Source organism: Gambusia affinis, linkage group LG18 (assembly GCF_019740435.1).
Source record: "Gambusia affinis linkage group LG18, SWU_Gaff_1.0, whole genome shotgun sequence".
In the NCBI taxonomy this organism is placed as follows: domain Eukaryota; kingdom Metazoa; phylum Chordata; class Actinopteri; order Cyprinodontiformes; family Poeciliidae; genus Gambusia; species Gambusia affinis.
This window is the reverse complement of record NC_057885.1, coordinates 7,781,386-7,797,741: the sequence shown is the minus strand read 5'-3', so window position 1 is coordinate 7,797,741 and position 16,356 is coordinate 7,781,386. Positions and strand designations below refer to the sequence as shown.

The 16,356-nt window shown below is 42.3% G+C and overlaps 1 protein-coding gene across 5 annotated transcripts; it reads right to left on the bottom strand.

The window, feature by feature from the left end:
- Positions 1-2,397: 2,397 nt before the first annotated feature.
- Positions 2,398-11,668, bottom strand: gpr185b (G protein-coupled receptor 185 b). Of its 5 annotated transcripts, none has more exons than XR_006368687.1 (3): positions 11,387-11,651; positions 8,230-9,592; positions 2,398-6,102 (listed from the first exon to the last, which is right to left on the bottom strand). XR_006368687.1 is itself a non-coding variant. In XM_044096994.1 (2 exons), the coding sequence occupies exon 2, from the start codon at positions 9,588-9,590 to the stop codon at positions 8,517-8,519; it is 1,074 nt and encodes a 357-aa protein (XP_043952929.1). In that variant the 5' UTR covers positions 9,591-9,592; positions 11,540-11,668; the 3' UTR covers positions 2,398-8,516. The 5 variants fall into 5 exon arrangements, 3 of the variants coding, with proteins under 3 accessions (XP_043952929.1, XP_043952928.1, XP_043952930.1); XR_006368688.1 differs by having other exon boundaries at positions 2,398-3,728; XM_044096994.1 differs by having other exon boundaries at positions 2,398-9,592; positions 11,540-11,668.
- Between the last annotated feature and the right edge of the window lie 4,688 nt (positions 11,669-16,356).

Here is a 16,356-nt window from a genome sequence, read left to right as displayed (position 1 = left end):
GGAATCGAATTGTGAAACCCAAAAATCGGAATCGAAGCTCTAGACGTTGAAAGATTCACATCTCGAGTTTCAGCGGCTGGAGCAGCAAATGAAGTTTGGTGACCAGGCAGTCATTCTGTGGATCTGTATGTCAGGAACACCTTTTTGTATATGTTGCATAAAACCGATCATGTTGAGTAGATTCTCACGCCTTCCCTTCTCGCCTCTCCCTGTGGACGTCGCCCCATTTCTCCTGTCCTCTCTCGCTCGTCACGCTGCCTCTGTCTTACACCTTTTGCTGTTGTAATGCAGCCAGGGAGTGGTTTTAATAATTCAGCAGCATCTCTTTCGTCCTTTTGTTTTCTTTCTCTCTTTTTTTTAACCCGGCACATTTTAGTTCACACTACAGTGAACCTGCAGCGCTGACTCACAGGCACACATCCCCCCCTTCCCACATAAACACTCGTAGCAACAGCTCACTCCTACAAACACACCGGCTGACGTCAACAACCTGCACACACACACACACACACACACAAAGAAAAAACAACTCTTTGTTTTGGTTTCCTTCCGTTGTTTGCAGTTTATTTGGCAATTATTTCTCAACGCTCTTTTATTTTCTTCTTTCATCCCCCCCCCCCCCACTCTTCTCTTATTTATTTACAATATTAAAAAATAAATCTTTCTCTTCGTAGTTTTACATTCGACATTTACAAGTGCAATGTGTAACATGTCCATCTTATAAAGTGCATTTGTACTTTTTGATCAATTGTGTCACAACACAAACTTGAGAGAACCAAAAAAAAACAAACAAACAAACAAAAAACCCAGTAATTATCTAAAAAAAAATAAATAAATTGAATACACAACTCACATGATTCACGGACGCTTTATCAGGCCTATGACATCACAGTGTCATTACCCAATAGTAAAGAGAGATGCTTTACTAGCCTCTCATCCAATCCTACAACATTGATGCATAAAACAATGGGTTTTTTTCTATGAAGGCCATATTTGGTCTGATAGAAAATTAGCTCTGTAATGTTTTTTATTTTTTTTATTAACAATCTCTGCTTGCCTGAAGTGTTTCCATACTCGAGGGTTGCAGATGGTTTATTTGCGGTACGCACTCGCCCCTGACCCTGCTTATTAAAAACTGTCATGTAAATCCTTGTGCTCATGGGAAGGCTCAAAATGAGGGATAGAAAGAGAGAAATATATATGTGTGACTTTGTTCTTGAGGAAAAGACGGATGGGAAGAATGAAACTTTGCATGAGGTAAAAGGAAAAGAAAAAAAAAACCTCTTTCTACGCCGATTTGCTTAATTCCTTCCTGTCCATTTTCTTTATTTTTCTGCAGCTTCTTCTCTTTTTTTTTTCTTTTTTTTTCCTCTATGGAAGAAACTATTTTTAGAGCACACCTGACAGGCTGGCTTCCTGCAAGGCAGAAGTGAGCAAAAATGTTCGGCAAGTAAAAAGAAACGCAAAGAAGGGGGATAAAAGACGGAAAGTTGAAGTTACCTCAGAAAGAAAGAAAATGGAGTCATTTTGTTTTGCAGGACGACGAAGTTCAGGGCAGAGAGGGCTGCATGTTTGGGACGGGGATGATTAAAGGCAAGGAGGAGGGGAGGAGGATGTCTTTGAAACGACCTGCTTCCTCAGACACGACTCAGACAAAATGACGTCACTCCAAACAGGACTCTGTGACGTACTTTGGCTCCCGTCTCCCGGCCTCCCTGGCGTTTTATGGGTGAAAGTGCCGCTCACGTCGCTGCATTTTGTGAATGAAAGTCAGAGTCGCAGCACAACAATCCACAGGACTGTGAAAAAGTTTTTGTCCCCTTACAGAATTGCTTTTTTTTTAAACTTTGCTGTTTGTTTTTTAACTGTGTCCTAGTCATCCCCAGATTTGTGCTAATCTGGTCACACTGGGAGCTCTCCTTCAGGACTTCCTGCCAGTGTCTAATTCATGATTCTACCACATAGAGACGGTCATCTAGATGTTGAAGAAGAACAACCCCAGACAGTCACACTGCGGCTATATGACGGTCGTGTTTTGAGATGGGGTGTTAGTTTTGCACAAGAGCTAACGAGTGGCACGTTCTCCACAAAGTTCTGCTTTTATCTAATCGGGGCCCCAACAAAATTTCCGGAAAATCCTGGGGGTCACCAAGATGTGTTTGGGCAAGCAGACAGGCTTTTGAGTTCTGCATGGTCAGCGTTGTTGTTGTTGTCTTAGAACTTTTCTTTGGCTGCTATTTTTGCTCAGTCGCTGTCTACTTTAGCCGAGAATCAACGTTTTCCGCATATACTTTTTCTTGATATATATATATTTATATATATATATATATATATATATATATATATATATATATATATATATATATATATATATATATATATATATATATATAACAGTAGTAATAGATATATTTTAAATCACGTGACAGCACTTCATACCTGTAAAGTGCTATCACAACATCGGCATGTGCGAAATACTGATGTGATATTTTGTAAAATATCTAGAGAAATACCTTCACTCTGTTCATATTAATAGTACATCTGGCCCAATGGATGCGATTTTACTGCACTTTATTCCCACACCTGATGCATAGCTTTGGAAGCAGAGATGCTGCAACTTTTGGAAAATGATGTGGGTGCTGTTTAAAAGTTTAGAGTCAGAAAACATGGGCAGGTCAAAATTGATATCACCAATTTTACATCTTGTCGCTCAAGTTAAGCCAGTTTTATGAACTGTGGCGTTTAAATTTTCACAGGTTGCTTTGGATAGCAGCTTTCCTCTGGTCAATGAAATCATTATTTGTTCATTTATTTATTTTCTTAAGCTATAATTCAGGGATATGAAGTTTAGTTTGATGATCTAAAAAGGGCAAAGGGAAGAAATCTGTAAAGGGGCAAACACATCTTCACAGCACTGCAGTTCAGAAGATTTTTTATTCCATTTGCTCGGCGTGATGATCAGTCATACCTCACTAGAACCCTTTTTAAAATACCACACTATTTTCACCTTTTTTAGATCCTTCCGCTTTTAGCTGCTGTGTTGAGATCTTGTTGTTCTTTTTTTTTTTTCTTTTTTTTTTTTTTTTTTTCAGGAATCAGCACTCCAATGACTTCAGATTCTGCTACGAGAATCACCTTTAAACAAAGATGTATTTACAGGAACCAAAAATAGGACACTAAATAAGTAAAAAAAATAATAAAATAAGAAAAATGGCACTTTTTCAGCATGTTCAATAAATTATTTTTCCCTCCAAAAAGGAAACGGTAAACATTTATAAATAGGAAGAAAACGTAAGAAGAGGAAGAAACGTTCACACATGTACAGCAGGGAGCATATCTTGGAACTCATGCCCTGATGATAAACATTACAAAAATATACATTTCTGTACAGCCTTGCATAAGAAAGAATAACACACACTCACTTGAACAGTTTCATAAAAAAAAAAAAAAAAAACTCAAAAAGCAAAACAATTATCGTCGGGCGTAGCATCGGACAGACCCATTCAGCGAGTGTTTGTGTTTACAGTGAGACTTAGTTCAGTTATGGTTCCTTACAATTGGCTATGCGTCTTGGTGGAGAACGCACAGGACAGCAGACACACACACCTACACACACACACAGTGAGAGGTCGCTTCACTCCCGTCCCCAGGAATGGTTGAGTTAGTGCCATATTCACAGATGAGTATTTTAAACTGCTGGACGTGCCAGATGGGACCGTGAGCATCATCTTAAAACAAACAAAATGAAAACAACACCATGAATGCTACTCATGCTGTCAGCTGATAAATGTTGGAAATAACTTCATCAAGCTGCTGGCTCGAGGGTTCTTTGTCTGGTTTTTACGATTTCCCCCAGAGTTGGATCAATTCTTCACTTTGGATCTTTTTCACCCTCGTGAAATCTTTCATACGGTGGCTCAAGCCAACACTGCCAGAGAAAATACTGCCGGTTGTCGAAAACACAACAAACCTTGTATGGCACAACTTGGTCTAAAAACATGTCGGTTTGATAAAACCAAAGCTTGAACATGAAGCTAAAAAAAAAGTGGAGAACTCCAGCTCAAATCTTTTGACCTTGTTAAAGAAGAAAATGACCATACTGTATTCTTTTGATCAATTAATGAACAATTTGATGACACCATCACACAGACTTTTTCTATTAATTCCAGACATTCATCAAGTTTGGTTTCTGAAGCAAGAACATTCATTACTTTACGTCTAAGAGATGTCTGTGGAGATTCGGTTGACTTCCTATATATATTCCCAAATATATCGATACTTTGATACTAATATATTAGTCACTGTTGTGAAGGTGAAAGAACAATTTTCTAAAACATATTTTTCATGAGATTTAATTTACAGTTGGAACATGGACATCTGTCAAATTTGTGGCGTATCACTGAAAGATCTTGATAATTTTTCCAGTTTACTTAAATGATTTGTAGTCCAATGGAAACCATATCGGTTAGCTTTGAGAGCGGTAGCTTTTTAGCTAGCAAGAAAGCAAAGGGTTTTGTTTTATTGTGGTTGTTTTTTTGTTTTTGTTTTTTTTTTACAGGTTTTTGAATGTTGAAATTAACTCTGTCCCTTTCAAATCCGGTCCATAGCTTTTTGTCTCTTGTCGGCCACCGTTTGAGCTGCTCAAGCAGGTCTTTATGAATTTCAGGGAGCTGTTCTTGTTGTGCACCGTTTAGATATCAGACCAAATCGGGTACAGAAACAGTACAAACCTTAACGATCACTCACCAAATTCACCACAGCCCTGTTTGTCCCATCTAGCATTTCCAAAGACAAATGCTTAGGCTGGTTTTTTTGACAAAAACCTTCTGCATCCGCTTTTAATGTAAAATGGATTCAACCATTGAGTTTACTTTCACTTTACTTTACTCTCCAACGTACCAAACTACTACATCCATCTCGAGCCTCTGGGTAATTGAATGGATTTTACCTAATTATTGATGCTAGCGGTTAATTAGGCAGTTCCATCATTGCAGTGTTGGTACAAAAGAGAGGTGGTCAAAGCTTCTTTGATAGATGGGTTCACCTTATACGATGTTTTTAGATTGCTGTTTGAAACATTTAGTACTTTGGATACACAACCATCCATTCAGATCATTTCCTTTTAAATCCAGTATGAAGTCAAGTTATTTGCGATATTTTTTTTTTCCAGCGACGTTTCCAAGCTGACCACATTTCTTTTTTCTCTACACCTTCATTGTGGCTTTTTGTACACAGCAAAATGCAGCAAAGTATATTTTGCTCCATGTCATACCAAAAGCAAGGAAAGCCAAAAGAAATAAGACACAAATAAATGATCTTGTCTTTGACAGAAAACTGTGCAGCTGTTGTTTTGCTAACAACGGCTGCAAAAACAACTGATTGTACTTTTCCTGCCAAGAAACGTAGAAAATGCTTCTTTTAAAAGTTTTCGTATACAACACAGAAAATAACAAAAGCTAACTGCTTCTCCTATGTGCCTTTTTCAACGGTGTGATTTTTGCTTTCATCTCCTCAACATATTTGGTGGAAAGCACTAAATTCAAAGTAAACTCCCCGTTGCTGCAAAAACCAGCTATTTCTTTTTTTCTGTCTCTAAACTTTTAGTTTGAATCTACAGCCCATATAGATTTTCCCAAAGCCAGCACACCTCCCACACACCTACATTAGCAGGATGCCAGTAGCTTAGTCATCGTAACTCTCTCTGAGGTTGTGCAGAGGAACACGAGAGAGCGAGAAAGCTATCTATGCAGATCATTTAAATGCAGACAAAGGACTGGAAATGATCGCCTCTTTAGCTCCTTCTCTGAACATCATCTCTCTGGTGCAGAGATGTTAATAACATTAACTGGATTAAACTTGGGCGATGCCTTTTGGGTTGGAAATACACCTTCCAACCTCCAGTGGAAGAGAGCTGTGTAGTTGTGTGAGTCAAGGCTGCGTTAAGCTACATCTCGCCTGGCGTTTCTATTTCACGCCACGTCACCTCTTCTCTCTGGCTTCTCATTAACCCGCCGAGCCTTCAGAGGAGCTCCGGGCCAGAGTTGCAACTGCCTCTTCGGGGCGGGGCGAGAGCAAATCCGGCTGCTGCTGACGTTCTGCAAGCTGGGGAATTGAGATGGAAGTCACACGGCAGCACAAACCAAAGCAATCTAGAGTGCTTGAGTTTAGCTGCTTTGGGTGAACGGCCGTGTGGAGATTGGCGATAAACAGGGGAGTTCCCGGCAGGCATGAACCGACTGACCCAGATGCTTTAAAAAGGTGCAGATTCCAAATCGACACAATTTCCAGTGATTTAATTCATACAGTTCAACATTGTTTTGATGAGATTGGAGTGTAGGATAAAGCATTGCTTTCCTTTCCTTTCCTCGTCTGCTACTGCGCACTGCTGATCAGCCAGCTGAAAGAAGGCACTCCCTATTTTTACCCTTATTTACAAGAAAGACAAATTTTTGGAAATATACCGGGTTTCCCACAGGAAATCTCCTAAGCCCACTTGTTTTCGTGTTTTAGTTTCAAAAATTCAGAGGTGGATGAGCAGGCATCACGATTATAGCATGTGAGGCCAATGGGCAGGTGCTTAATGCGGTCAGTATAAACCGTCTTTACTGTCACTGTTACTGGAATATAAAAAGTCCCTATTTAAAATAAATAAACAAGGCTTAGTCTGGTGAATGGGGGCAAGAAAAGCCTGGTGGTCTGCCTGGCTTATAATCCAACAGAGAAACCCTGTCAGTCTTCAGGGTTTAAGCCCCGATGCTCGGTACCATAGGTCGGTTATCCATCCAGCTGCCATGTTTTTGAATTAAAAAGGGTTTAAAGTTAACAGGAAATTTGAAAATATTACTTGATAGTTATGCATTTTTGGAAGACTGAAAGATTAATACCTAACCACCAACTACAAAGTCTTAAAAAAAGGCAATAATTTAGTAAAAACCTCAGATAAATTAACAACGCTAAGCCTGGTGGGGGCACAAGTAAAGCCTGGTGGACCGCCAGGCCTATAATACACTGAGGGAAACCCTGAGTCTTGTACATGTTACGCTCTTTAAACACTACAGCTGGTAAGCTACAAGCAGCATGTCTGGTTATCGGCTGACTGAAAGTGCTACAGAGCAGATAGTCCTACTAGTTTACCTGCTCATACCGGATTATTACATTTGTATTAGTCTACACAATGCAGATTAAAAATACTACAATTGTGCGCAATAAGCTTTTGAAAACAAGTGTTTAATTTAGTGGATGTTTTTCAATGTTTGCTAAAGTTAGAGTAGAAACACAAAGGTAAGTGTAGTTTTTGTGTATTGAACAAAAGCAGCCCCATTACGTCAAACGAGACGACAGTTTTGATAGTCCTATCAAAACATGGAACTATGTGTGATTCTATCTGAACTAAACATAGACCTACTGCAATCAAATGCAATTGTCCTTTAAGCCCCATCTCTGTCTCCCGATCCTTAGCAAGATGGTGTAAAGAACAGCATAGCCTACTTTTTCAGACCCCCCTCCCTCCACCACCACCACCACCACAGCCGAGAGCATTTCCCAGGGTAGCGGCGCTCTGCAGTGAGCTGTCCTTGGTGCTGAATTCAGCTCTGCTTTGTAGTCACAGCCCAGCAGCAGCCTGAGAAACCTATTTTTCCTCAGATGCCGAACAGGTTTGATGTCATGACGCCAAGGACAACACATGCCAGGTCTAAATTTAGTAATCCCTCCCTAAAATTTTCCTACTTATCAGTTCACTTAATGGTTAGATTTATTTTTGGTTGTTGTTTTTCATTTGAACTTCTGACGACAGAAGGCTGGGATGTTGGCGTTGGGTAAATTTAAAATGGGCTTAGAAAGTAATGGGGAAATTACAAAGCTAATTTTTGCTGCACTCTTTTCACCTAATCTGCTTCTAATAAAGGGAACATGGCTGACTTAGAGCAGTTTTTTTTTTAGTAATTTATCAAGAGTCGACTACAAATATAGCTCATTGAGAATGTTGAAAGTCATTCATTTTTAGCTCATTGTATTTTTATCCACACAGCACTTGATTTCAAACACTTGAGTGAAGAGATGTACAGTATTTTAAGCATCCTTCCTGATTGCATAACCATCCAGAGCATCCTCTGGAGATTTAGTACAATTTTTTTTTCCTCCACTAAAATTTCACCTTCACACATATGCTACTCATGAGGGGCTTCACTTCTCTCATTCACCAAAGAAGTAGAGAGTTTAAAAATATACCTTGAATCACGATTTTGCAGTTGGTTTCCTGCTGCTTACTTCCTGCAGTTGGTTGTTCTCCAGGGTTTATTAGCCTTTATTAGCTCCTTCTTTTTTTTTTGACCATGCCTCCTCTCAGTCATCTGTCGGTGCCTCTTTGACTGTGGCCAGCTCAGCGTTTGTCATCAGCTTTCCAGCCCTGATGCGAGGAGGAGAGCAAAGCCTTCTTGCCTTTCTCACGCCAGACTCTCGATCTTTTTACCCCGACTCTTCGTCTTGCATCATCCTAGACCCCCTAGCCTTTCTTGCTACACATCACTGGAAGTCCTGGGTCTTAAGGAGAGGTTGGATGGGACGCACCCACAGCAAGCCATCCACAGAGACTTCTGGATATCTGGGTTTCGGAAAGCATAGATGACGGGGTTGATCACGGAGCAGCAGGTGGCCGGGAGGACGGTGGCGTAGGTGTATATCATGGGGTAGCTGGAGTCGGCCACAATGGAGTACATGGCAAATGGCAGCCAGCAAACCCCGAAGGCACACAGGATGGCCGACAACGTGGAGACCCCTTTGGTGGTGGAGATGGCCATGAACTGGTGTTGTACCGCAATCTGCTGTGCGTGGCGGAATGCGATTTTGCAGATCTGAAGGTACAGCTGCATCATCAGGGCAAAGACGAGGAGGAAGGTGACGGCGAGCGCCACCGCATTGTTTTTGGTGACTGGGCGACAGATGCTGCACGAAGACTCATCTTTGAAGCAGTTCCATCCGAGTGCCGGCAGGAGGCCCAGAGTGACACACGTCACCCAGATAAAAACCACCATTATGTAAGTGTAAGTGACTGTCCGCTCGGTGTGGTAGGTCAGGGCATTGTACAGCGACAGGTAGCGGTCAACCGTAATGGCGAGGATATTAAAGACGGACGCGGAGAAGGCCGAGATGAGAAGTCCGACCGACAGCAACGTCACAAATTCCACCGAGTTATCGATCAAATAGGTGAAGACAAAGTTTAAGATGAGGCCCAGACCAGCCAGAAGATCTGACACGGCTAGCGATCCGATCAGGATGAACATGGGCCCGCGAAGTGTCGGCGTGTAGAACAGCACAGCGATGACCAAGGCGTTCTCGCAGGAGATGAGCGTCCCTGTTACGCACAACGCAATATCCCAAGGGCTGACTTCCTGCACGGTGCCAGCAGTGGTCGCCGGCTGGAGGTCCGGAGTCAGAGTTCTCAAGAAGGGCTCTGAAGAAGAGTTGGAGGGATCCTCGCTTACGCTCCAAGACGTTGAGGAGTCGAATGGGTCGAGGGGAGAGGAAGTGTTGAAGCCGGTGCCACCGCCGCTGCTCATGGCTGCTGCGGTGGCAGCCAGGGTGAGAACCATAGCTGGAGGAAACAAGAGACAAATAGGAAGACGTATGTAAGTTCAATGGCAAAAGAATGGAAAAACAAATGCGCAAGGCATTACCAGGGACAGCAAAAACAAAATTGAAAAGCACATTTCATTAAATCATAAACCAGAGAACGAAGAACGTTTGTAAAGTGTGATGGTAATATGATGCTTTCAATTAGCATTTTGTGAGGAAGATGAAGAAAATATGTTGGAGGAATGAAAAATGGGCAAAAAGGGAGAAAAGCAAGTAAATGCATTATTAACTATTTTTTATGAAGAGAAGGGATGTAACAGCTTTTGACATGAGATCTTACAATATTAGAACACCACTGTATTTCTTGTCAAGTAAGCTTTCCCTTACAAAATATAGGGGCCTTTTTGCTACTTGTGTGTATTCCAACAGGACAGATACTGCGAGGGGGGTTGAAGTCAACCTGCCCTTGTTCTAATTAACATTGTGAAGCAATGTAGCAGTAGCCCCAGGTTTCTGATCTATGAAACCTTGATTCCATTTTTAAAAACAAAAAAACAAACTTATTTTTAACACTTTCTTAACATCACCTTTGAATTACACAAACCAGTCAGGCTTGCATAGAAATTTAGCACACTAATTACGTTTTGTGTGTGTGTGTCTGTGCGTGTTTGTGTGTGTGTGTTCGTGATACATTTACTCTATTTAGGAAAAACCAAAAGGAAAAAAATTCCTGATTTCCCAAGAGAGCTAAAATGTCATTCTGCAAACAGAGTATTAAGAACCGTCTCACCTAATGAGCAGGATGTATCATCACATCCCTATAAACTGATAAACAAAACATCTTTTCTACCCATCCAAATATTCATTCATGAAAACAAACATCTACTTGACCCTTTAGCACCCACGTTACAGTCCCGCTCCCACTGCTGACAGGTTTATTTTTATTTTTATTTTTTACAACACCGAAACAGCAGGTGTAGACACTCTCTCACGCACACGCTTCCACACACAGGGAAAGAGGTATTCTTTCCATTTCGCCTTGAAGGGAACATGACAGGCAACACAAATAAGCACCCCACTTTGCGCCATTTAAACCCTTAACGCATTGCAATCCCTACCTGTCAGCTGCGGAACAGAGTCCAAGGTTCTAGTTTCTCTTAACAGTCCGAACCGTCTTCACCTCGTTCTATTTTTAGAGCATCTCCAAAAATGGTGCATGACGTCCCGGGGCTCGGCGCAGCGCTGTAGCTGCTGTTCTATTCACCGGCGGCGTGGACGTGAGCGCGCAGAGAAGCGTGTGCGCGTTTGCACCCCCCTCCAAAAAAAAAATTAAAAATTAAATAAAATAAATAAAAATAATAATTTCGGATTCTGAGCCACATCACATGGTGCAACCGCGCTAATTTTAGAGCAGCGAGCGTGGATGTTGAGTTTCATTCATAAAAAAAGGTTGAAAAAAAAAATCAGCTCTCACACACTTCCCACCTCTGCCACCCCCCACTGTCCTCCCTCGCCAACTCAGTTTCCTCCACACACCCCTTGCCCACTCCTCTTTCATGAGCCTCCACTCACGCGCGGAAGACGTGCACGCGCCGACAACGTCAATGACTGCAAAACGGCCAAGGGAAGGTCACCACCGCCACCGCCGTTCGCCTCGCGTGCTCTCTGTGGCGGCGGGGTTCGTTCCCCGCGGTAACGGCCGGGGCTAATTAGCATGCACCGAAACAAAACAAAGCGCCATTCTGCTCGTATGTGAGGGCGCGCGTGTGTGTGTTTAGCGAGAGAAAGTGTGAAGAAAAAAGAAAGCGTCTACCTTGAACCGTTTCACTCAGCTGCAGCAGTGCGGTCCCTGAGCCAACGAGAGGGGGCATGCGGGGAAGGATGGAGAGGGGGGGATGCTGGAGAGAAAGTGGGAATAAAGGGGGAACCATGCCACAGAGATGGGAAAAGGAATTCAAAAATGTACCAGCTCCTCGTCCTTTTCTTCCCCTTGAAGGAACCGGGATGCTTCTGTTGCTCCTGTATCCTCCTTTGAGCGACTGTTGTGTCTTCTTTCAGGGTTTCCCCCTTGTCTTTCTGCCCCCTTTTTTTCGTCCCCCCACCCCCCTAGTCAGCGGCGCGCGCGCTATATTCTTCGGTTGGCATGGTTATTAGCCTTCTCTTCGGCAAGCTCCGTCCTCGCGCTGCTCATCCTCGGCCCCTTATTGGACGCGCGTGTCATTCTCCTGGTCTGACGTCAGAAGTCTCCGCTCGCTACAGTCACCGTGTGCATGGTCGGCGTGTGAATCACGGCGAGAAGGAGAGTGTACTCTCACTCACTCACTCACCTTAGCCACACAACTTTATTCATCCTCGAAAACGGCGTACTGATTTAACTTTGCGGTCGTTACGAACAAAGAGGGGGAAGTCGTGATTGACTAACGGGAAAGTGCGTGTGAATTTTACTCAATAACAGGAAGAGCACGTTAGAGCTCCTTAATTTTACCCCCCCAACACGTGTAAAAACCAGGACATACAGGAGCAGCTAACAGTACTTATAACCGCCATAGAGGAGGGATGATGCTTTCATTACGCAACCTCGGACCTGCCTGGACTGCATCAAGTCATGGGGCGCACGGATGCGCATGCACTCATTGGCTTTTCGCGGGCTGGTTCCATACGTGGTGTCACCACGCGTCTGAGCAGCCAGGGGCTAGCCACTCATCAGAAGCACGCTTTGCTTCCTCTCTGGCCTTTATGTTCTGCTTTTAATGTTGCTTGCATCAGAGTTACGGGAGTGAATCATTGTTCTCTGTCTTTTAGGTGTTTTTGTCCTGCTCAACCCCTTTCTCCCTAAATGTATTTGCTGTTATATAAAAAGAAAAGCTTTTGTCTTTACTGTTGAAGAGATTCTAAATGAGGTAGACAGTTCATCTGAGTAGGCCTTGCGATAGAAGTAAAGTTTAGTGTTTATGCGAAAAAAACAAACAAAATAAGGTGAATGCCAATCCCATTCGATTCTAATCTCACTTCACTGCTCTGTTGTAGCTTTCTCCCATTGACATAAATTCCTGAAGTAGAATTTACGGGCAAGTCAGAATAAGTTGTGAACGATGGCGTCAATTTCATTTGCTGTTTAACAATTGTAGTCTGCAGAGGAAATGAACAAAGTCATTCAGTTGTTGACCACGCCTACAAATATTGACTTAACTTTAAAAGCCGCCTCACCTCATTCGGCTATACACTTCTCTCTTCGCAGTGGGAGATTGTTAACAATGCAGGCTATTTCCAGTTAACTTCATAATGTCGAGCTGGCGCAGTACGGCCAAACATTAGCGAGTGGGTAAAATTTAAAACTTCCTCAGAGTCCCCATCTCCAGGAAGAAATAATTTCTCGATAGCCGAGAGCCCAGACCGTCTGTACAAAGCGAAGTGTAGAACTGGATTTACCAGGCTATATACATTAGTTACAATTTGACAATTAAATGGCAGACAGTGCTTCTAATTTGATCTTTGGTATGTGCTGAATTTTCCTCAACAGGGTCTAGTGGTATGTCACCCTGACAGCATGATGGTTTGAGGCAAATTTTAAACATTATGTAAGAGTTCATTTTTTAATGTACATTTGACTGATGAGTCAGCGGGCACGCCCCTCCAGGTGTGCTGCCTCTAGCACCATCTGGTGGATGAAGGTGGAAGCAGCAGGCGAACCGAGAAAACCCCTACAAAGAAAACCAAAAACCCGGTTCCCAAAAATTAGCGTATGGTGATGTTTTCACTCAAACGTCATTTTCAAATTTTCAGATAGATGTATCTCATTGACACTGTTCCTTTTCAGCTAGTATTTCCAAATTGCCTGTTTGAAAGTCTCTGGAGAATTTTTTATTTTTAAGTTTTTACACTTTCATACGTGTAAAAAATTAAGTCATTCAAATGGATAACACATTTAAAAAAAATTGTCCCTAGTTTTGTGGAAAAAAGTGAAGAATGGTGCAAATATATACACTTTATGAGCCAAACTTTTGCAAATGACACACAGTGAAGGTCTGTCCTGGTCAGGAATTGGTCAACGACTGACGTGGCTGCTAAAGTTTTGATCTGCCACTTGGGGTGTTACAAACATTCTTTTTAATCAAAATACATGTAAAGTAAAACAAACTTGAATCACTAAGTGAAAATAATTGGATGTAATTTTGGCGAAACAGCGATTGAATTAAGGATATTTTACAGCTAATAAAAGCAACAAAAGCGACTGTTGCAAATTCAAAATTTCCATATGAAAGTAAATTTCATTCTAGATGTTCTGGCTGTAAACATGAACTCCCTACTCCTTCTCGCAACTTTTTCCCCGAATCCTTTCAACTCAAGTACCGTCAAACACCCCTCGTGAGTTGCCTCGTACGCAGCAGCTCAGCTTTCTGATGTCTTGGTCAGGCTCCGGCTGTGGCCCAAATGCAATTAAACAGAAGAAGCCTCTGGGGTGAGAAGAAGGTGTGTGCTTAACATCGTGATCTCTTGTTCCGTTAATATGGTATAATACCAGGACAATTACAACGCACAGCAGAAATGAAAAGATACAGAGTCTCCGGAGGATCGTCATAATGAGCCTGCAGCCACTGTAATAATGACTAGGATTTGTTCAGGGAAAGGACCATTCCCAGAAAGACTAATTGTGCTGCTTTGGAAAACTATATTGTATTAGTCAGTTTTGGAAACATTTCACGTTTTTCGAATAAGAAGTTTCTTTTGCTGGGGATGAGGTATTTATTTATTAATTTGTTTATTTTTTGGGCTGCATCTAATCACTCTTTTTCACATCACACTGGTCACGTTATCAACAGCTGGATGTCACTACTGGTGAAATGCTGAGGAAGTCAACACAAAGTAGCAGTAGTCCAATTTTTTATTTATTTATTTTTGGGACGATGTGCAGCTTTATATGAATAGCTCTCGCAGTTCATGTAAAATTTTGTCGTTTGAACGTGTTGAATACGTAGCTCTTCTGTAAAATCGCCAACTAGATTTTCCCCAAAACGCCTCATTGTGTGCGTGTGTGTGTGTGTGTGTGTGTGTGTTTTCTTATGTTTTCTGCTACACGGGGAGCACATGAGGTTCATGGCTGTGGAAATAAATGCCAGTGTTCAGGTGAAGAACAGGCAGGAAACCCCTGAGCTGCTCCAACACAAACATCAGTATTTATTCTCGTGTTCGTCTCATTTTTATTTATTTTTTTTACTTTCTAGTTCAGCTGTGTGAGTCATCCCATCTCTTTTGGTCTTCTTTTTTTATTATTAAACCTACAATCCATTAGGATGAGGAAGGAGCCTTCGGTTTCTTTTAACACAAACCATTCATGCACACACACACACACAAAGTCTTGCCTTTTTTTTGCTTTGTGCGTGAATCACCCCACATGATTAGAATACAGATGAAATGGCTGTGTGTATTTTCATTGACTGCCTCTCTGTATCTGACTTCATTCATCTTTCCAGCAAAGCATCCTGGGTAACTTAGTGCCATTACATCACCTTGCTGTTTTGGCATGCTTTTTGCAGCAGATAGCTGGTCAGTCTTACTCTCCGCCTCATCTGTCTTCAACTGAGTCTACCCACGCACGCCAACACACGCGCACGCACACCCACGCCTTTTTTTTTTTTTTTTTTTACAACGATGACGGTGCAGACCGAAGTGGAGCCGCTTTACGCAGCGCTGGTGCATTCCAGTGTGGGCTTCGGTTCTGTTCCTCCTCTGAGATGAAAGTCACCAGAGGGCGGGCGCTTTACATTGAGGAATTTAAATTGCATAACTCCTTCACATTTAGGGCTGTGGCGCGTGGGGTTGTGCTTACGTCGCATTGAGAGAGTCGTGATGCAGCTAAGGCTGATGTGGGAGCAGAAGAAGAAGAAGAAGAAGAAAATATATGACAAGGGTATCCAAGTGTATTTGGTTTGACTGTTGTTTAAAATCCCACAAAAATAAGAGGATTGGGCTGAATCCAAACGCACACACGCGGCTGGGAGAGTGTCAGCAGTGAAAGTGGATGACTAATACAACTCCCACCCTTACCTTCCCTCCCCCTCGTTTCAACATCCAAGTCTACCTCCCGCACTTGCCTCATGCAACAGAAACTGGGCTTCCCTCAAGTGTCGGGTCAAAACAAAACCACCCTAAGAGCTGTTATTGCGGGGCACGATTTTTACTTCGAAAGTTAAGCGATTATGTAGGCCTAACTGAAACTTTATTCTCGTATTATTTGACACGACTTTATGTTAGTGCGATTTTATTCGCACAATGTTACGACTTTATTCTTTTAATAAAATTTTTCTATTTCCTTTTCTTTTTCATCACTGCGGCTGTAATGCTCCTTTGTAAAAGTGGTGAAGTCATTTCAAGTAAAATCTTGCTTCTGACATTTATTCCTTTTTTTTTTTTTTTTTTTTTTTTAAGTATAGCTAATCCTGAAAACCTCTGAAGGAGCAGAACGTTGCGCCATCACCTTCCATCTAAAACATTTAGAGCGTCCTCTCCTTCCCATTTGAAACACTGCCACGTTAAAAGGGTTCCATTTGCATGCGTCTCTTTTTTTTATTTGTCCGTTTCCTCCTGTTGCGCCTCTAAGCTACTAAAGCGCCGTGTTTCGGGGTGAATCATCGCTGCCATTGTAGTCGCTTTCCAACGTCGGGGAATGAGCATGCATTATTCAGCTCACTGCTGCAGGATTAAGAGGAGGACGCCGACTTTTCGGGCCCAACAAATCCCCGCAGCACTGTCGGGATGTGTGATCCGCTAGTTAGCGGCAGCTCC